General features: G+C 41.7%; 1 protein-coding gene across 2 annotated transcripts; it reads right to left on the reverse strand.

Moving 5' to 3' along the window:
- Positions 1-19,252, reverse strand: LOC149502730 (solute carrier organic anion transporter family member 2A1). 2 transcript variants are annotated; one of them, XM_089728846.1, is made up of 12 exons: positions 19,092-19,249; positions 13,131-13,295; positions 11,299-11,469; positions 10,652-10,831; positions 7,821-8,012; positions 7,595-7,716; positions 6,686-6,781; positions 5,902-6,092; positions 5,102-5,215; positions 4,521-4,642; positions 1,514-1,654; positions 1-737 (listed from the first exon to the last, which is right to left on the reverse strand). In XM_089728846.1, the coding sequence occupies exons 1-12, from the start codon at positions 19,111-19,113 to the stop codon at positions 583-585; spliced, it is 1,671 nt and encodes a 556-aa protein (XP_089584972.1). In that variant the 5' UTR covers positions 19,114-19,249; the 3' UTR covers positions 1-582. The 2 variants fall into 2 exon arrangements, with proteins under 2 accessions (XP_089584972.1, XP_089584973.1); XM_089728847.1 differs by lacking the exon at positions 11,299-11,469 and having other exon boundaries at positions 19,092-19,252.
- Between the last annotated feature and the right edge of the window lie 2,784 nt (positions 19,253-22,036).

Genomic DNA, 22,036 nt, shown 5'->3' on the forward strand with positions numbered 1-22,036 from the left:
TCCTTTAAAAATGTACTAAACTTTATTTCATTAAAATACAAATTATAGGTACGTAACCTAAGTTGCTTAGTCTAATTCAGTTGAGTTTCAGTACTACAAATTATCTCCACATTGACAACACGTTGTTCATTTTATCACTGCACATTAATCGTGATTTGCAAATTCGTAAAATTTGACTTTAAGTTATTACTTAAACGTTTAAAAATTTGACTTTAAGTTATTATATCTTTTGAAACGTGACCTTATTTAATAAAATATTCTTTTTTATTTTATTGCATAGATGGGTGGACGAGCGCACAGCCCACCTGGTTTTAAGTGGTTACCGGAGCCCACAGACAACTACAACGTAAATGCCGCCACCCACCTTGAGATATGAGCTTTAAATTCTCAGTATAATTACAACGGCTGCCCCGCCCTTCAAACTGAAAGGCATTGCTGCTTCACGGCAGAAATAGACAGGGTGGTACCTACCCGTGTGGACTCACAAGAGATCCTACCACCAGTAAAATTCTGTGAAAGGGTTATCGATTCTCAATCGGAATTTGACAAAAAATCGATTATTCATAATTTTAATCTACGTTATCACAACTCTGTGGTCGGCTCTAGCGGAGTCTTGCTGGCTATCAAACTGACAACAGCGGATCCCAGAGCCATGGCACTACTGGTGGCGCACATCGCCCACAGCGTGGGCCGGTGCAGGACGCACACACCTCCAGAGGAATACGCGCACGTCAGGTCTGGAATGAAACAAGTTCACCGCCAGGAAAAACAATGGACGCAAGCATTTGTGGTCAAGATTCTTGTAAATTAGGAGACCGGGAATGGCACATTGTCATCTAAAGAAGTTTTTCTTTATTGCACAGATAGCTAGATAGCACACCTGGTGTTAAGTGGTTACCGGAGCCCATAGACATCTATAACGTAAATACCGCCGCCCATCTTGAGATATGAGTTCTAAGGTCCCAGTATAGTTATAACGGCTGCTCCAGACTTCAAACCGAAACGCATTACTGCTTCACGACAGAAATAGGCAGGGTGGTGGTACCTATCCGTGCGGGCTCACAAGAAATCCCACCACCGCCAGTAATTACACAAATTATAATTTTGCGGGCTTGATTTTTATTACACGACTAACTGTACCCGTCCGCTTCGCTGGATATTTAAAATTAACATTATTATTTCTCACCCCCACAAAGATTCTCATCATGAAGGCCCCCGCAACTGATGTTGGGAGTCCAAAACTCATATAAATATTAGCCTATCCATTAAGTACATGTATTTTCTAAATGGATACCAAGTTTCAAGTCAATCGCAAGCATCGTTCAGTAGATATAATGGAACATCCGTAAAAACCACTAGATTTATATATTAGTATAGATGTAATTCCTTTACGGAAGTACATAAAACGCTCTTTTTAAAGAATGGGCAGTTAACGTTCGGGCTATGTGGTCGTTCAAGGGTAGGGCGATGTCTTCTTCAAACCTAGAGTCGAATGTGGAAACCCTTAACTTACAACTGATGAGCATGTACAGTAGTCTTCCGACGACAAAGGACAGGAGCGCCACCAGCGCGAAAGAGAATCCAATCGCGATCGGTTTATCGACCCTGCGGACCGCCCTCACTAGCACCATGCCTTGCATCAGGAACGATGCTCCTGAAAAGCAAAAGCCTAACTCAGTATTGTTATGCTGGTATGAGTGACGTCATCTGACGTCGTATAGCGCAAAAACAACTAGTACCATAGGGAATGTTCTGGAAAATTGTACATATAGTCGTGTCGGTCATAAAAGCGTTCTATTAGAAGGGAAATAATAACTTATGTATTCAAGAAAGCGAAACATAAGTGAATTCCACTTCAAGCCTCGTAATAATTTAATTGACTTTTAATTTGTATTTCGGTGAGAGGTTTGTTAACTTGTGTGCTCAGTGCGAATTTTTTAACTTTTCGATCACGTAAAAGATAACTCGAATTTGTGTGGAGTTGGAACAGCGCCCCTAGCGGCAAATGTAGGGAAGCACACTGAGAGCGTAGCAGTATGTCTGCACGTGGCGGATTCTTAGAGCATTTTTTTCACCCACTTCAATACCTTCGATCGACTTGACCATTTGCACACGCTTCAACGACCGATGACGATACAATAAACTAATATCTTCGCTTTATATTTTGTCTGCAGACACCAATTGGTACACCAAATTCAAGATACGAAAAGAAGATGAAATTAGTTTTTGATGCGATTTGTTGTTTAAGCGTGTTTTTTTTTTGTTTTTTAAACTGCCTACACTATTATACTGAGTAGATGTGTGGACGAGCTGATCACAACATGCCGTCACCTTGACACATGAGGCCGAAGTTTCAATTGTGTCGTGTAATGGCTGTCCCAGCTTGAAAAAGCAATAGGGACTGCTTCGCAGCAGATATGAGCAGGTTGATAGTATTGACTTGGTTCAGTATGCTTAGTGCGAGTTTCTTAACGTTCTCGATAGCGTAAAAGTTTAAATGTAAATTTTGTATGCAGTTGGAACAGCGCCCCTAGCGGCAAACGTACGCAAACGATCCCATTCCATACAAATATGAGCTAACTGTTATGCTATCGAGAACGTTAAAAAACTCACACTAAGCACATAGATCACAATACGTCTTGCTAACATAAAAAATGTAAAATCTTGTTTTAGTTGAAATCTTCGGTTTACTACAGCAAGTGGGGTGGAGTGACCTTAAGAAGCTTGGTATCGGTTGGATATGAGACAAATCAAGCAGCTTGTCAAACTAGGCCGGTAGAAGGGACCGGGCTTGACTATAATACTACACTATAACTAGTCAGGTCATAAGTATTGTCACACAGTAAAAACTTTTCTTTTAGAATGCTGGTCACAAAAAAGTTTATTGAATTCGAATTTCGAATTGTTCATGAAAATAAAAATGTATACTTTTAGAAAATTTACTCATTTTTAAATATGGAGTGGACGCTTAAAGAAGACAATGTTGCAGTTATTGCGTTGCATCGTTGCGGTTACGCGCCAATTCAAATTTTTAACATACTGAAAATTTTGAATATAACCAAAAGATTCGTTTATCGTACCATCAAACGATACAATGAAGACTCTAGTGTAGATGACAGGTCAAGAAGTGGTGGCCCTCGGTCTGTTAGGACTCCAGCAGTGATAAAAGCTGTGAAGGCGCGAATTCAAAGAAATCACAAACGTAAGCAGAAACTCTTGGCCCTTCAGATGGGGTTAATCAGAACCACGGTGAAAAGGGTGTTAAATGAAGACTTAGGGCTTCAGGCATATCGAAGAAAAACAGGGCATCGTTTGAATGCTCGTCTAATGGAACTAAGACTGAAGAGATGCCGCGCTTTGTTGAAGCGGTACGCGGGAAAAAAATATCGGGAAATTCTTTTTTCGGATGAAAAAATTTTTACCGTAGAAGAGAGCTACAACAAACAAAATGATAAGGTGTACGCACACAGTAGTGAAGAAGCGAGCAACCGTATTCCGCGTGTCCAACGAGGTCATATTCCATCCTCGCTCATGGTATGGTTGGGAGTTTCTTATTGGGGCTTAACAGAGGTACATTTTTGTGAGAAAGGCGTAAAAACGAATGCAGTTGTGTATCAAAATACAGTCCTGACGAACCTTGTGGAACCTGTTTCTCATACCATGTTCAATAACAGGCACTGGGTATTCCAACAAGATTCGGCGCCAGCTCATAGAGCGAAGAGCACACAAGACTGGCTGGCGGCGCGTGAAATCGACTTCATACGGCACGAAGACTGGCCCTCCTCCAGTCCAGATTTGAATCCGTTAGATTACAAGATATGGCAACACTTGGAGGAAAAGGCGTGCCCAAAGCCTCATCCCAATTTGGAGTCACTCAAGACATCCTTGATTAAGGCAGCCGCCGATATTGACATGGACCTCGTTCGTGCTGCGATAGACGACTGGCCGCGCAGATTGAAGGCCTGTATTCAAAATCACGGAGGTCATTTTGAATAAACTTTAGTGTCATAAGAATCTATGTTTTGTTAAGTTCATTTTGGTATATGAATGGTTACATAATGAATAAACTTGTTTCAATTATTTTACATTAAACATGTGACAGAATTTATGACCTGACTAGGTATATAGATAGATTGCACCTTAGCTAGCTTACAGAGGTTCATCGAAAAATAATCCAATCATAATTGATGTTGTAAATCCGTTCTAAGTGAAAAAACTATCGATACCGCGAGTGTATATAGTCGGGGTGTGTCACCTTGTCGTAGTGGTAGTATCCAAACAAGGACCAGAAAGAGTGTAGACAGATATGTCTGCTCCTAACGTTTTACCCACACTATTGTGTATATGTGGATAAAACGTTAGGATGATGATGATGGCGCTTGCAATATCGGGAACTCGTGTAATCTGAAGATCGTTGTGAGAACCCGTTAAATAATAATGTCTGTAATGTGGGTAGGTACTAAAGTTTAAAATAAATCAACCTAAAATGTTAGCCATATAAACACATATTGGAATCTTACCTGAGACTGCAGGTATAATAGTGTAGAATATCTGGTAGATACTGAAGGGCACGGAGCACGCGCTAAGGGCGCAGGCCCCGAGCGCCGCGCGTTGCGCCCCGCACGTGCAGTCCGCGTACAACCTGCGCGAGGCGAGGCGGACGAGTGACTGAAGAGCGCGTGTGTCGCGCGCCGCGGACACGGTCTATCCGTCTCTCTCTAACGCGCACGTTAGAAGAAGACAAAATCTTAAGGTTAAGTTTCTAGAACAAGTATTGTTTTTTATTTTTCTTAAGGCGATACATCACTTCCATATAGACGAAGTGTCAGCACTAGAGTATAGCCCATTGAATTTCTCGCGGATCTTCTCAGTGGGTCGCGTTTCCGATCCGGTGGTAGATTCTGCGAAGCACAGCTCTTGCTAGGAAAAGTGTTAGCAACACCTCCTGTTTGAGCCCCGAGAGCTCACTTACATGCTAGAGTAAAGCTGAAATAGCCTCTCAAGGCTATCAGCATAGGAAGGAAAAGAAAAAGAAGAAAAAAACATTAGAGTATCATTTAAAGAAATAGATAGAAGGGATCCTCCCAAATATCCAACTCACGAGAACCCGTTAAGGTCTTCCACGGCCCGGCAGCCTGCGTGGCAGGGAGAGAAGTACGTCGTGAGCGTGTCCAGCCCACAGACCGGGCTGAACCCGTATCTGGCCGAGTTGCATCTGGAACACAAACGGGTCTCGGCTTCATAGATGTTTTAGTGAAAGTAAGGACAGTTTGAATTATCTTGGGCTGTGGGATGAGCCGCCCGGTGCATTCGTATCGAGCAGTGCAATGTGTCGGTATTCGTGTGCCTCAGGCGGATATCAGTTTTTTAATGAAATACATACTTAATAATATATTCACGTATGACTTCCACGGTGATTAAATAACATCGTGGAATTAAAATCAAGTGCCTTCTTTCAAGATGAGTGGCGTTATGCACTTAGTGATGTCTATGGGCCTCATAACCACTTAACACTAGAGCAGCGTTTCCCAAAGTAGGCGATAACGCCCCCTTGTGGGCGCTGCAGGCCTAAGGGGCGGTAAGAAACCCAGAAAAAAATGGGGGCGTTGTGTAGAGGCTTGGGAGACGATTTGTAATTTCATCTAGGAGGACTCTTAGACATCGACGGAGCTCTCGCTACAGTGGTTTTTCAGTAGGTGACAAAATGGGGACGCTAAAAAAGAATTTATTCTCAAAGTGGGCAGCAGACAAAATAACTTTGGGTATTCCTGCACTCGATGAACTAGTGCATTCATCTAAGCCAAAATAAAATAACATTAACCGAGCCGCGTCACCCGTTAGATCGTGTTGTAGTCAATACGACTGGCTCTTGGTCCAATGAGTCAATGGCCCGACAATTACCCGCACTGCTGACTGCATTCTGGCTGCACGTACTCCTCGTCCAGGCCCGCGAGCGTGCCCGTGTCGCAGCCCAGAGAAGCCAGGACCACGAAGAATATGGCCACGAAGACAGCCACCACGCCGCCCACTCGAGCCGCCGTGTTGGCCTTCACGCCGTCAGGACGACGCGCCGAGAATCTCACCCTGAATATCTGGGGGTTCGAGAGTTTGTACCTATAGCTGTCTCTTTCAGGAATAAAGGTAATCTTAAATCGCAAGTTTTGTTCATTGCGTAATCGGATAAAAGAGCTCACGGCTCACTCGGCGCTAAGTAGCCACAAAAGCCCATAGACGTGAATAACGCCACTCATCTTGACGTGAACATCTTGTCAATTGTATTTCATTAGAAAAATTGGTATCTGCCTGCGGGATTCGAACATCGATATATTATGTTGCTCGATACCTAACGAGTAGTAACGATACGAGTAGACCAGCCCTATTGTCCTTTGCATCACGACTACTTCATTGTGCTTAGTGCGAGTTTTTTAACGTTCTCGATAGCGTAAAAGTTAGCTCATATTTGTATGGAATGGGATCGTTTGCGTACTTTTGCCGCTAGGGGCGCTGTTCCAACTGCATACAAAATTGGCTTAACTTTTACGCTATCGAGGACGTTAAAAAACTACAGTAAGCACACAGAAGTGAAAATGACAAGATTTTAAGCAGACTGCAGATCACGTGTATACAGAATGACCCAACCCGTGCCGACTTCTCCTAGCTGTGTCTATATTTTGTATTCATTTACCATAATGAAGAAAATGACGACCAGGGATCTGAAGAAGTCGCTCAAAAATCGTGAGGTCCTGAGATCCTGTCTGAGAGCCTCGACGTGGAAACGAGCCTGGAAACGTGAAAGCGAATAATAAATATTACTCGAAATGATTCAAGTTTTGCAGAAAAACACATTTATTATGACGTTTTAGGTTCATTCATTCAAAGGGAGAGGTTTTTTTTGTAGAAATGACAAGCTTTACTGTAGAATATTGGCAGGGGCAGAGGTATGACCAAGCCACCAAGCCTTTAAGCACTCTTCAAACCTCGTTTGAAAAAAAATGTAGCTCTTCGAAATCACTGAGTGGTCACTCATTGGCAATGCTGAAAGAAGATATCTTGAAACATACTGTGGATGATCGTTCTGGTTTTTGGAAATCCACAGGAACTCTGTTCCGGCGTTATTAGTAGTACAATCTAAATTTTTTTTTATTGCTCAGATGGCTGGACGAGCTCACAGCTCACTTGATGTTAAGTGGTTACTGGAGCCCATAGACATCTACAACGTAAATGCGCCACCCACCTTGAGATATAAGTTCTAAGGTCTAAGGTATAGTTACGACGGCTGTCCCAAACCGAAACGCATTACTGCTTCACGGCAGAAATAGGCAGGGTGGTGGTACCTACCTGTGCGGACTCACAAGAGGTCCTACCACCAGTAAAAGCCTTATAAGCACTCTTCAAACCTCCTTTGAAAAATAATGTTGCTCTTCAAAATCACTGAGTGGTCAGTCATTGGCAGTGCTGAAAGAAGATATCTTGAAACATACTGTGAATTATCGTTCTAGTTCTTGATAATCCAGAATCTGATCTTGTAGTACCTCAGAGCATTCGCAATCTAAATATATATGAGTTTGTATCAAATCCGACTGAAGGCACGTACCTGAACGTAAGCATGGTCGTATTCGACGTAGCAGAATATTGCAGTAGTGAGTAGAGAGAGAGCCACAGACTGGATCACCACTATTCTATTGTTGATCACTCGGTACAGGGACGGCAGGAAATCTAGGAAGGAAACAGAGTTCTGTCAGATCTTTAACCTTTTCAGATCCAGTAAACGGTATACCGATTGATATTTTTATTGCCTTAGTTAAGGGTACCCGATCTACCTGTATCCACTGTTACTTCCTCCTCCTGCCACTGTGGCATCTTGGTCGGGAAGAACGTGAAGAGTATGGCGAACATCATCGTCAGCATCGACGCGGAGAGCTGGCCCTCCCACCAGTCGTCTCGTACTGAGCTCGGGCGGAACCAGTTGGTGCCGCTCAACCCGAGAGACAAACGAATCGATATGAGAATACCTGAAGAAAAGACGCAGATCAAATCAAATAAAATCAAACTTTATTAGCTAAAACACGGCTTACAAAATTGTTGATAGTTATTTTATAGAACAGCGTGTTTCTACCAGGTCGGCGAGAAAATATTATTCAAAATGATTTACATTAAATGCAGTCAGTAAATATATTAATTAATTAAAATATCAAACAACAAAATAAATTAATTGAATAAGAATTAGTCATTTATGTCATACTAGCGACCCGCCCTCGCTTCGCTTCGGAAACATTAAAATACACATGAAACAAAAAAAAAAAAAAAGTAGCATATGTTCATCAGGGACAATGTCGGCTTCTAATGGAAAAAGAATATTTCAAATCGGTCCAGTAGTTTCGGAGCCTATTCGAAACAAACAAACAAACAAATCTTTCCTCTTTATAATATTAGTATAGAAAACGAAAACAAAGAACAGAAAGAAGCGAATTTAAAATTAACATAATGATTTATCATTTAAAAAATCGCTAACTGTATAATAAATAAACGAGGCTTGTGGAGAGTATTAAGCGGTAGGCAGCGGCTTGGCTCTGCCCCTGACATTGCTGAAGTCCATGGGCGACGGTAACCACTCACCATCAGGTGGGCCGTATGCTCGTCTGCCTACAAGGGCAATAAAAAAAAAATAATAATAATAATAATAACGTCTTAAGGTGAAAAATTTTTACAAGTTCTTTTTAAATATTATTATATTTAAAAAGAACTTATAACTAGTCCAGGTCATAAGTATTGTCACACAGTAAAAACTTTTCTTTTAGAATGCTGGCCACAAAAAAGTTTATTGAATTCGAATTTCGAATTGTTCATGAAAATAAAAATGTATACTTTTAGAATTTTACTCATTTTTAAATATGGAGTGGACGCTTAAAGAAGACCGTGTTGCAGTTATTGCGTTGCATTGTTGCGGTTACGCGCCAATTCAAATTTTTAACATACTGAAAAATTTTAATATTGCAAATTTATTATAATAATTTATAAATTTATTGAATATTTGAATTGCAAATTTTTAACATACTGAAAAATTTGAATATAACCAAAAGATTCGTTTATCGTACCATCAAACGATACAATGAAGACTCTAGTGTAGATGACAGGTCAAGAAGTGGTCGCCCTCGGTCTGTTAGGACTCCAGCAGTGATAAAAGCTGTGAAGGCGCGAATTCAAAGAAATCCCAAACGTAAGCAGAAACTGTTGGCCCTTCAGATGGGGTTAAGCAGAACCACGGTGAAAAGGGTGTTAAATGAAGACTTAGGGCTTCGGGCATATCGAAGAAAAACAGGACATTGTTTGAATGCTCGTCTAATGGACCTGAGACTGAAGAGATGCTGCGCTTTGTTGAAAAAAATATCGGGAAATTATTTTTTCGGATGAAAAAATTTTTACCGTAGAAGAGAGCTACAACAAACAAAATGATAAGGTGTACGCACACAGTAGTGAAGAAGCGAGCAACCGTATTCCGCGTGTCCAACGAGGTCATTTTTCATCCTCGCTCATGGTATGGTTGGGAGTTTCTTATTGGGGCTTAACAGAGGTACATTTTTGTGAGAAAGGTGTAAAAACGAATGCAGTTGTGTATCAAAATACAGTCCTGACGAACCTTGTGGAACCTGTTTCTCATACCATGTTCAATAACAGGCGCTGGGTATTCCAACAAGATTCGGCGCCAGCTCATAGAGCGAAGAGCACACAAGACTGGCTGGCGGCGCGTGAAATCGACTTCATCCGGCACGAAGACTGGCCCTCCTCCAGTCCAGATTTGAATCCGTTAAATTACAAGATATGGCAACACTTGAAGGAAAAGGCGTGCTCAAAGCCTCATCCTAATTTGGAGTCACTCAAGACATCCTTGATTAAGGCAGCCGCCGATATTGACATGGACCTCGTTCGTGCTGCGATAGACGACTGGCCGCGCAAATTGAAGGCCTGTATTTAAAATCACGGAGGTCATTTTGAATAAACTTTAGTGTCATAAGAATCTATGTTTTGTTAAGTTCATTTTGGTATATGAATGGTTACATAATGAATAAACTTGTTTCAATTATTTTACATTAAACATGTGCCAGAATTTATGACCTGACTAGGTATATATATTTATATATAAATTTTTTAAAGCATCAGGTAGCTTATTATATATTTTCGGTGCCATACACACATTGATATATAAAAATACATCAATGCATACACAATATACTTTTTTGCAGAAGAGTTGACTTAGCACATTATTTATGACAATTTATGACAATTTATGACACAAATGCTATTAAAGTTTTATTTAAAATTCTTAATTTAAGTTGGCATATTCGAATCATTTGGATACGTATCGCGACGGCCAGCAGAGTCTAACGAGAAACTTGTTGTTTAGGGTAGGGTCAATGGTAAAAAATCTCGTGGACGAAGCCGCATGCGCTTGACTGATCAGGTGAAAGACTTTATTAAAGCCCACTTAACGAGTGCGTGCGCCAACCTTCAGTTCGTAAGCTGTGGAGAACATCTGTCAAGGCTTTAATAAACAAGAATTCTACATGGCCACGACTGCTCTGCCAAGAGTAACCGACTATGATGATGATTCGAACAATTCCATTTACTTTTCTAAATTGTCTGGTAAACCCACCATAGAAGTAAGGGCCGTTGGTCGGGTCATGGTCGTCTAAGTAGGTTAATCCGTGCGCCCAGATGCTGACCTTCGTGAGGGCGCATAGCAGCGCCGTCAGTACCAGAATCCCGGTGCGTGGTGTCACGTTTTCGTCTCTAGGGCTTAGGGACCGAAAGGCCGGTTCACCGCCGCATAGTTCTGTAAGTGATTGATGCTTAAAGTCTGATTTGCTCTTTCTTATTATGGCTCAAAAGCGTGTTCGTATATCTGGCCATTAAAGAAGTGGCAAAACTGGATTGGTAAATTTTATTTTGATAAATTAGTGAATTTAAGCTTTACAAATAAACTATACTAGTACTTTTCTTAGACGCTTTCTTACGTTAGCTTGGTATGTTTGTTTGTTCATTTGTAATAACTGAATCTTGTAACCTTATCGGCTTCAATTCGCGTGCAGCCGGTGTTCATCGATTTTAAAGACGTTATCATATCAAAGTACATGTAGTGCTAGTTCGGTTTGCAATTAAACCACTAAGCATGTTTTTTCAGTTTTTAAACTTCATTAGTATGTATTTGGGGGTTTATCTATGCTCTTAAAAATTTGTGTACATGGTAATGCGCGAAACGGATCGAATACGAAGATATAATGATTAGATTTCAAGACCTACCCACATTCGCAGGATTAGAATACGCGAAAGGAAATGCTAAGACCAGTAATCCAGCTGTAGCGGAGGCTCCTAGCCATCCCGTCAGCGCGAACTGCCGTCGACCAGACCCCCACCACGCCAGAACAACTCCCAATACGCATTCTATGACACCTGCTGCGATTTGTACCCAGCCTGAAATTTTAATTTAGAAGATAAAGCCAATTATTTTGTTATGTCTTTCAATTACGATAAATGGGCAAATGCCTGCGGCAAATAAGCCACAGCACAGTCGCATCGCCCGATACGACTACACCGGGCATCTTACGAGGGCTGCACTAAAAGTATCGGGAATGGAATATTTCCACTGTTCCTGTCATATTAAAATCTTTTTAATTGAAAAATCCTTGATTTTAAAAATCGAATACCATTTATTTATTTTAAAAAAGATTCTCGGTCTTGTCACGAGGTTTTGTCAAACTTGTTTAGACGTTGAGAAAATGGAATTGACTCGAGAAAATTCAAGAGCCATGATTTATTATGACTTTCGAAGTGGTTTAACACAAAAACAGTGTGTTGACCGGATGATTTCTGCATTTGGTGATGAAGCCCCATCCAAAACCACAATTTATCGCTGGTTTGCTGAGTTTCAACGTGGACGTGTCAAGCTCAGTGATGATCCCCGTCAAGGTCGTCCAAAAACTGCAGTCACCCAAGAAAACGTTGATACTGTGCGTAAGCTGATTGAGAAAGATCGACATCTGATATACCGCGAAATTCAGGCAACTTTAGACATTGGCATGAGTCAAATACAAATAATCTTGCATGAACAATTAGGTGTCAAAAAGTTGTTTTCCCGATGGATACCGCATTCGCTCTGTGAAGAGCAAAAAGCGGCTCGCGTTACTTGGTGCGTCAGAACTCTCGAAAGATTCCACGCAGGTGGACCACATTGTATCAGGTGACGAATCCTGGATATACGCGTACGAACCCGAAACAAAAAACCAGTCACGAGTTTGGGTGTTCGAAAATGAATTAAAGCCAACAAAAATTGTTCGTTCACGGAGTGTTGCAAAAAAAATGGTGGCCACGTTTGTCTCCAAAACCGGTCATGTTACGACTATTCCTCTTGAGGGACAAAGAACGGTTAATGCAGAATGGTATGCTAGCATTTGTTTGCCACAGGTCGTTTCTGAACTCCGTAAAGAGAATTGCAACCGCCGCATCATCCTCCATCACGACAATGCGAGTTCTCACACCGCGCACAGAACAAAAGAGTTTTTAGAGCAAGAGAACATAGAATTATTAGACCATCCGCCGTACAGCCCCGACCTAAGCCCTAATGATTTCTATACTTTCCCTAAAATAAAGAATAAATTGCGTGGACAGAGATTTTCATCACCTGAAGAAGCTGTGGCGCCTACAAAACGGCCATTTTGGAGACCCCAACTTCCGAATGGAATGGTTGCTTCAATGATTGGTTCCATCGTATGGAAAAATGTGTCAAATTTCGCGGAGAATACTTCGAAAAACAATAAATACATTTTTATCTAGTAATGTTGTGTCACTTCGTTAATTCCCGAAATTTTCAGTGCCGCCTAGGTACCAGTTAGGCCAGGAAGACATTTACTAAAAAAATATGTGGAACTTTTTCGAGGGCGTTCTAGTGAGGTTTGACTCCTCCAATTTGTCCCACAATGGACATCTCAGGACTGAAAGATAGATGGAATCTTTTTTGTACAGAGTACCTTTAGAGCCCTTAAACTATCTCTTCAAACCACTATATCAAGGGGACCGAGAGCTCACTCTCCCATTAAGCAATAAACAAATAAAACTTTGCTTCTTTTTAACCTTACTTTCAATAAGAGGTGTACTGTAACCCTGGTCCGCGTCCCTCCTCAGCAGCAAGTACACGTTGCTCTCCAGCAGGATGACGATAAGCAGGGTACCCTGGAGGAACAGGTCGAACCTCTTCAGCGTCACGATATACGTCTGGAGGAAGTACCATAACTTGTGAAAGACTGAAAAGAACGTGCTATTATTATTTGAGAGAAAACAATATTCATTTTCTTCATTTGCTGACATAAAGATTTAAGTTGTATTGTATTTATAGGACATCCGTTTGAAGTTTCCAAGGTAAGTGTAGGGACACAGTTTAGTAGCGTATGCGGTTTTGTACATCGCTTGCATTAGCCAGTCGTACATAGCCCACCCGACACGTCAGACACTTGTGACAATATACGGAGTAAAATTGGAACTAACTTGTTTTATTAATAAAGGGCAGTTAACACCCTTTATATTACATCACCAACCGTACAGTATTTACATCGCACCAGAAACCGTACAGTTAGATTGCGTAAAAAGCATGGTGGATCGAGCCATGTGATTACGCAAACATTGTGTGATGAACAGATTTATTTGCTCATTCTCTGGGTGTTTGCTATCTATATATGTATATATTTAAACGTATATACATTATGTCAGTCTCTGGTAACCATAACAGAGAGAATCATAAATTGGGGCCGGAAAATCGCGCGAGATTTGTAAAAAATCAATATTTTTTTACAAAACATGCGCGATCTTCCTTTCTAAAAAAATATTGAATTCGACTAAATTGATATATAATTTAATTGAAAACCGTTTTTCTACTTTGTTTTTATTTATTTATTATAATAAAATAAGTTAAGGACAGATTTCCATATGATAAGTGTAATCTTTAAAATCGAAAGGTCAGTGTTAAATGATTACGTAGTAACACATTAAATAATACGTTAATAAGACCCCCTTTATCGCGTTTATCATTTAATTATTAACTCTTTAATCACTAAATATTTTTAACATATGTAGTCTAAATTATTTTATGTTTATTTACTGAGTGGTAGGTAGGAAAATCACTTTTATGTGTTTTTGTTGTAAGGTAGGTAGGATAACCTGTGGGCCGAAGTCCTTTCCAGGCTCTCCAGGACTGGAGGGCTGTGGTGGGTAGGAAGGCTACATAGATTCTGCAAGCCGTAAAGTTTTATATATACACTTATTCCTCGTCGTGTCTTTGTTGCACTTGGGGGACGGACCGTAAGAGGATATCTTTGAACGCTATTTTTTCAGGACAAAATTGTACCTGTGACGGATTTGTATTTAAAATTGTGTAAGCTGTAAAGAGATGGAACATAAATAAGGTTTTATTCGAATAGGTTTCACACAGGGTCCACCGCCACCGATGATAAACATTAGCGATTCCAAGTTATAGCGGACTACATAGATGTCTGCTGACGATAATATAGAACAGCCATATTTTCACGTAAAATCCATTGACCTAATAACCAGTATTCATAGCAACCCAAAGATATTTATAAAACAAAAAGCCGCTATTAACAAAATAAAATGAGAATATCATCAATGTTATCAAAGTCAATTGTAGTAGTCCTAAGGAACCCCGCTGGTCCGTAGGGCCCGCACAAGCTGTCTCCGCTTCACCCTGTCTTACACTAGCTCCTGAATATCCAGCTAGCAGTCCTCATTTCGATCTCCGTGATGCGTCGCCAAGTGTGTACAGAGTGTAACGTTCTCGATAGCGTAAAAGTTAGCTCATATTTGTATGGAATGGGATCGTTTGCGTACGTTTGCCGCTAGGGGCGTTTTTTTTTTTTTTTACCTACCTAAGCTGATAGCCTTGAGAGGCTATGTCAGCGTAACCCTAACTTTAGTAGGTGAGCTCACGGGGCTCAAACCTGACGATGTTGCTAACACGAACCCTAGCAAGAGCCGTGCTTCGCAGAATCTACCACCGGATCGGAAACGCGACCCACTGAGAAGATCCGGCGAGAAACTCAGTGGGCTGTGTCTGAGAGTTAATTTACTCGTCTAGCCCTTCGTCGCAAGCGACGGGTTCGACGAGAACGGTGACCGGTGCTTGAAGTACCTAAAAGCACCGTTAGTGGATCGGGAGGATCCGAGATGACGTGTTTTGGGCGACGTCGACTGCTTTCCATTCTGTCCGCAGGATCGGGAATGTAGTTACCGGCGGCCACGATGAGAGGGTTCTCGTGTCGTGCCGCTTTATCGAAGTGGCGCATGGACGCCGACTGCAGATACTTACTGATGGACTCTAAGTCCAGGTCGTCATGGAGGTCGACGTTCCTGACGAACCACGGGGCTCCGACGGCTATCCTGCAAAAACGGGATTGAATGATTTGAAATGATTTTAAGTGTATGCGGGCCGCGTGAGCGAACACTACACTTGCATAGGTCATGACGGGGCGTATGCAAGTTTTGTAGAGTGTCACCTTATTTCTAAGGGACATTTTACTTCGCCTACATATCATCGGGTAGAGACGTCCTAGAATGAAGGCGGCACGGTCGCGTACCGTCTTAATGTGGGGGCGGAATGTCATCCTACTGTCGAGGGTGACGCCTAAGTATTTGACCTTCGGGGCCCACGGTATGGGCTGGTCGAACATCGTGATCGGGCGAACGGCGGGGGCGAGGGTATTGACGCGCCTAGTCGGGAGGGGGATGCTCAGCGTGGTGTTCGGAGGGCGACCCCTTTTGAAGAGCACCGCTGTGCTTTTCGTGGGGTTGATGTCGATGCGCCACTTCCGGAACCACTGTCCCATGGTGGTAGCTGCGGTCGCTAGGGGCGCTGTTCCAACTGCATACAAAATTGGGTTAACTTTTACGCTATCGAGAACGTTAAGAAACTCAAACTAAGCACACAGGTCTTCTGCCATGCGGTTGTTACTTTAAAACGATCGATTCTGCGGTGACTCCGCTGCAGCGTAGAATGTGTCCTATTAAATGCCATTTCCGATAAGCAATGTTTTGCGCGATGGGTAATGTCAATTTTATTTTTATTTTTTATAGCTTAGTTGCGTGGATGAACTCACAGCCCACGTGGTTACTGGAGTCCATAGACATTCACAACGTAAATCTCGCCACCCACCCTGAGATATAAGTTCTAAGGTCTCAGTATAGTGACGACGGCTGCCCCACCCTACAAACCGAAACGCATTACTACTTTACGGCAGAAATAGGCAGGGCGGTGGTACCTACCTACCCGTGCGGACTCACAAGAGGTCCTACCACCAGTAAAAATATCTTGATAAAATCCAAATGGAACCAACCACATGAGAAATATCGGCTTTCAAATAAAAAAGGATCATCAAATCGGTTTACCTACATTAAAAAAATTGAGCTAACACAAAAAAAATGGTCGAACCGAATTGAGATTCTCTCCTTTTTGAAATCGGTTAAAATAGACCGTAATTCAGAAAGAGGAAAACTGAAAAATAGTATTTTGTATTTATCAACAATTCGCATTCACAAGATTAGTGTGATTATTAATTAAAATATTGAGGTAGAGATTAGAGTTTATATTTCACGTGCTCAGACTGGACCGATCAAAGATCATTTCTTCATTTGAAAATGAATGAACACTCAAATCGATTAAGAAAATATGGATTAAATCATTATTTTGAATCAACTAGTTTTTCTTAGACTTAGAAAGAGCATTTTACTGGTGGTAGGACCTCTCGGGAGTCCGCACGGGTAGGTACCAAACACCCCGCCTATTTCTGCCGTGAAGCAGTAATGCGTTTCGGTTTGAAGGGTGGGGCAGCCGTTGTAACTATACTGAGACCTTAGAACTTATATCTAAAGATGAGTGGCGGCATTTACGTTGTAGATGTCTATGGGCTCCAGTAAGCACTTAACACCAGGTGGGCTGTGAATTTCATAAATAAATAAAACTTGTGTTTTCTGTTCAAAGGGTTCGTTGCTGTGGCGGCGCAAATTTAAACAGCTTCATGATCTAAGACTCACTTCTAGTGTTTTTTTTTATTTATTTTTTATTTTCCTACCTAAGCTGGTAGCCTAGAGAGGCTATTCCAGCGTAACCATAACTAGTAGGTGAGCTCACGGGGCTCAAACCTGACGACGATGCTAACACGAACCCTAGCAAGAGTCGTGCTTCGCAGAATCTACCACCGGATCGGAAACGCGACCCACTGAGAAGATCCGGCGAGAAACTCAGTGGGCTCTGAGAGTTAATTTACTCGTCGAGCCCTTCGTCGCAAGCGACGGGTTCTACGAGAACGGTGACCGGTGCTTGAAGTACCTAGAAGCACCGTTAGTGGATCGGGAGGATCCGAGATGACGTGTTTGGGGCGACGTCGACTGCTTTCCATTCTGTCCGCAGGATCGGGAATGTAGTTACCGGCGGCCACGATGAGAGGGTTCTCGTGTCGTGCCGCTTTATCGAAGTGGTCTAGTGTATAAGGGCTCTCTTACCGTACGCACCGAAACACATGACTTCTTTTTTTCTTCTTTGATCTCAATAAGCCTTACAATTTTTTTGCCTATATAACTACCAATAGCCTCGAGGGGCTGTTCTGGTTTCAACGGAGTGACGGGCGAGCTCAAGGGAATCGACCTGTGAGAGCTTGCTAACCTCTGCCCTAGCAAGAGCAGTGCTTCGCTGAATCTATCACCGGATCGGAATCGCGGCCCAATGAGATTATCCGGCGAGAAGCTCTCGACGACCAATCCTTCTCCTTTTTGCGTCGTATTCCTCAGTGCTGAGGGTCGTGACTTTTACAGAGCACTTTTGCTTGGACTATGTTCCTCCATTTTTTTCTATCTTATTTTTTTTTCCTTCTTATGCTTATAGCCTTGAGAGGCTATTTCAGCTTCGCCCTAACGTATGTAGGGGAGCTCACGGGGCTCAAACCGAAGTGTTATTAACACTGACTCTAGTAAGAGCAGTGCTTCGCAGAATCTACCACCGGATCGGAAACGCGACCCACTGAGAAGATCCGGCGAGAAACTCAGTGGGCTGTGTCTATGGATGTATCCTCTACGCAGTGGATAGCGACATTGATGCCGGTGTCCAATGTCTCTTAATTTGATCAGATTAGCGCATGAGACTACGACCCCTAGGCCTCTTTCCTTCCACTATGCCGGTGATAAGTAGTTTTTCAAGATTACGACCAGTAATTACCCAAAGATAATGCCGCTTTTTTTTTAGGGCGTGGGTAGACACTTGTGTTTGTCGTAAAAGGCGACTAATCGATTGACTGATTCACAAAGTATATACAAAACCTTTCTTTTTAGAATTATACGAGCCAAATCATTCTCAGATTAGAGAGCACACTATGATCGCCAACTGGTATTTATTGGTGATAGGTTAGATTGTGAGTTCACACGCGTGGATACCACCATTTTGCCTAGTTCTGCGGGCCAAAATGAAGTGTACCACTTTGACGGATAGGACAGTCGTTTTATTTTATTGTCACCGTCAACACAACTATACAGTCTATGTCACGGTGAGTGGTCACATATATGCCCTAAAGGTCTCTCTAGAGAGAATAAAATTAAACTCAATTTTTTTAATATTCAATTATAAATTCAAAAAAAACGAATTCTCAAACTAATGAATGTTGTGTCAACAGTTAATATTTGCAACTTCAGTCGAAGTTAAATATTTGTCTCTTGACAGGCAGCGTGTAAGTTCAAGGGCTAAGTCAAAGAGTAATGGTCAAGTTATGTTGGAAAAAAAACTTAGAAGATTATAAAGCCTTAAAAATATCACTGTGTCAACAATGTCGCTTAAAACTTGTATGTGACAAATTATAATTTATTTATGATGAGGACATGTTGTAGGAATTTGACAGAGATATAAAAATAAAATCGATAAAAAAATTCTGACAAGCCTATGCTGTCTTTTCGCGATGTATATTCAATGAAAACAGAACAGTAATTTTTGTCAAAATTAGAAGCAGTCCCTTATTAAAATCCTACGCAAATAACTTCTCTTGACATACCTGTTCTCCCTTGTAGCATCATCTTAGCTCATTTCACGACAAAATATTCACGTAAAACTATCACACATTCACATTACATTACAAATACAAGTGATGTTTATTGATTGAACCCATACGAACCTACTGATTGCCGTGGCTCTTATCAACGGATAGTTCTTATCAATTGCGATCTGTAATTAGCCGTTTTATAAGCTTAATATAGGTGTGTATTGTTCGAAGCGGTTGTATGAATACGGATGTTGTTTGTGACACCGATACTAATACTAGTTTACAAATTTTTATTTTTACTTCCCGCAACTTTTATAACTTGTAAAAATACTAACATAATTTTTTCAATCAAGTCACTTTTTTATCTGAACGGAATTTTTTTTTTAAATAATTAGTTGCTTAACTTTGGTGCCGCATTACTTGTTTAGTTTAAAAGATAGGTATTTATTGTTTGACTCAGTTAAAATAGTGTAAAAAAAGTTGTGATCGCATTTGTTATGTTTGGGGACCATTAACATTTACAAAATAAAAGACATATAACTAAATAACTGCATATCTTCATTATTTCGGATTTCCTAGTAAGTAATGGCTAACCGAGAAAAAAACTGTGCTCCCCATGTGATTTTTTGTTAATAACGATCCTATGTCGCTTGTGCGCTTGGCAAAGAATATGATAAGACAGATTTAAGTATATACTTAAGTAGTTCTTTACAGTATTCTAGAACGGCTATCAAAAGAATCATGATCTTGAAATTGTGCCACCTCTAACAACTATACAGTGGGAGCCTCTAGCACACGTATGATTGCTGTCGTTTTGTGTACCATGAAATTAGTGTTGATTCTGAACAAATCGAATCCTCAAACGGGAGCACGTAATGACTTCGCTCCATGACTTTTTGGCGGGAACGCGACGGGCGAAGTCGTGTGAGCTGCTTCATTTTGTTAATTTAGTAGGTACTTTTTCCAGTCTAAATGTGTAATAACAATAGGTTATTAACTGTTGAAGGAAACACGTGGAAGGAAAGAGAAGTCGAGAAAGATTGCCAACCAGGTGGACGGACATTGTCAAGGAGGCCACAAACACCAGCGTCCCGGGCGCCATTAAGCAGACCGTATGCAGGCAGCATTGGAGGAAGCTGGTGCAAAAACTGGACCAAGGTGGTCACGACCCTCGGTAATGAGGAAGCGACAAAGAAGAAGAAAAAGATTAACTGTTTAACATTTGTAAAAGTGCACGAGTGTGAGGAAATGAAACAAAATAGCTTGAGGTGGTCGTTGTCGGGTTCTTTCAAAACTTCCAATACAGTCATAGGATATAATCACCATTTTATTGAAGGTTCATTTCATTCCATCTCATCTCGTTTTATTTAATTTCATCCCGTTTGATCACAGTGTCAAATAAATCAACTTTCATAATAACAGAATATGTACATTTTATGATTGAAGATTTTTGTAACACATTTCTACACTGGCAACATTGGCATTGTAAGAAGCTAATCTCCGAAAAAAATAAAAAGAACCTTTTTTTTTTTTTTTATTTTTTTTTTTATTGCGTAGATGGGTGGACGAGCTCACAGCCCACCTGATGTTAAGTGGTTACTGGAGCCCATAGACATCTACAACGTAGACGCGCCACCCACCTTGAGATACAAGTTCTAAAATCTCAGTATAGTTACAACGGCTACCCCACCCTTCAAACCGAAACGCATTACTGCTTCACGGCAGAAATAAGCAGGGCGGTGGTACCTATCCGCGCGGACTCACAAGAGGTCCTACCACCAGTAATTACGCAAATTATAATTTTGCGGGTTTGATTTTTATTACACGATGTTATTCCTTCACCGTGGAAGTCAATCGTGAACATTTGTTGAGTACATATTTCATTAGAAAAATTGGTACCCGCCTGCGGGATTCGAACACCGGTGCATCGCTTCAACACGAATGCACCGGACGTCTTATCCTTTAGGCCACGACGACTTCAAACTGCAACCTTTGCTGCAAGCTCACATCATCAACGATCTAGTGTTTTTGTTTTAAAGTGGCACTGGATGAATAAAGAAACTTAAATCAGTTAAATCCCACCTAGTGTCAAGTGGATACCGGAATCCATAGACATAGGTATACGCCACCATCTGCCTTGAGACATGCAGTCGAAATCATAATTATATTTTATAATAACAACTGAAAATCTAAACGCACGCTGGGAGTCTAAATTAGGTAGGATCTTAGTAGGTACATATCAATGCGCGCTCAGTAATTATGCTAATTTGTAACTTTTGCGCCTTGCGGCCTTTGATTTTGGTTACACGCCGTGATTCTTTCATTGTGAGAACGGTTTGTAAAGGTGCACACGAACCTCTGTCTTTTTTTGGGCCGGGGACCGAACTTCCAACGAGGTCCCCGCGCCTGAGGATGCGCAGGGTATGTAGGTACGACTGGTCCGCAGATGTTGGGAGTGGACCGCGGGTTCAAAGGATAGAATTTTGGGCCCTACCCACTAAATGACATCCCTGCACTCTCGCCCAAGCGTCCGATCTCCCCAAGGTCAAAACCCGTGCAAGGTTACCGCGTCCAACACTGCAACCAGACGACGCAGCTCACCCCAAGGAGACCCGGCCGACGAAGCCTTCGAGGCGAATCAACGACTCCGCTATGTCGGCCGTCTCAGTACGGCAGCTCGTCAGTGCATCCAGACGGCGCCGCTGATGTCCCGGTATACACCGCTGGACCTGAACCAGCCTGCCGGGTCAGGACGCGACACACCCGGTTGCTCTTTTTCACAATGATGATAGTGTGAGTGAACTCCTCAAAAGCGCGTTAGAGTGCTGGTAGCCCGCCGTGCAGTCTCAACCCCCTCAGGTCGCCCTATGCTTTCACTGAGGGCCCAAGAACCCCCAAAGAGTAATTTTTTTTACGTATCCGAGTCGTCAATATGCAAGTCAAAATGCAAATGATTG

This window comes from Bombyx mandarina, chromosome 07 (assembly GCF_030267445.1).
Source record: "Bombyx mandarina strain Sakado chromosome 07, ASM3026744v2".
Classification (NCBI taxonomy): Eukaryota; Metazoa; Arthropoda; class Insecta; order Lepidoptera; family Bombycidae; genus Bombyx; species Bombyx mandarina.

What these genes read in the sequence shown, in the direction of transcription:
- LOC149502730 (XM_089728846.1), bottom strand. Translation starts at nt 19,113, where the DNA reads ATGATGCTACAAGGGAGAACAG. An exon ending in GATGCTACAAGGGAGAACAG is followed by an intron (nt 13,296 to 19,091) that starts GTATGTCAAGAG and finishes CGTTCTTTTCAG; the next exon opens with TCTTTCACAAGTTATGGTAC. An exon ending in GGAAGTAACAGTGGATACAG is followed by an intron (nt 7,717 to 7,820) that starts GTAGATCGGGTA and finishes TTTCCTTCCTAG; the next exon opens with ATTTCCTGCCGTCCCTGTAC.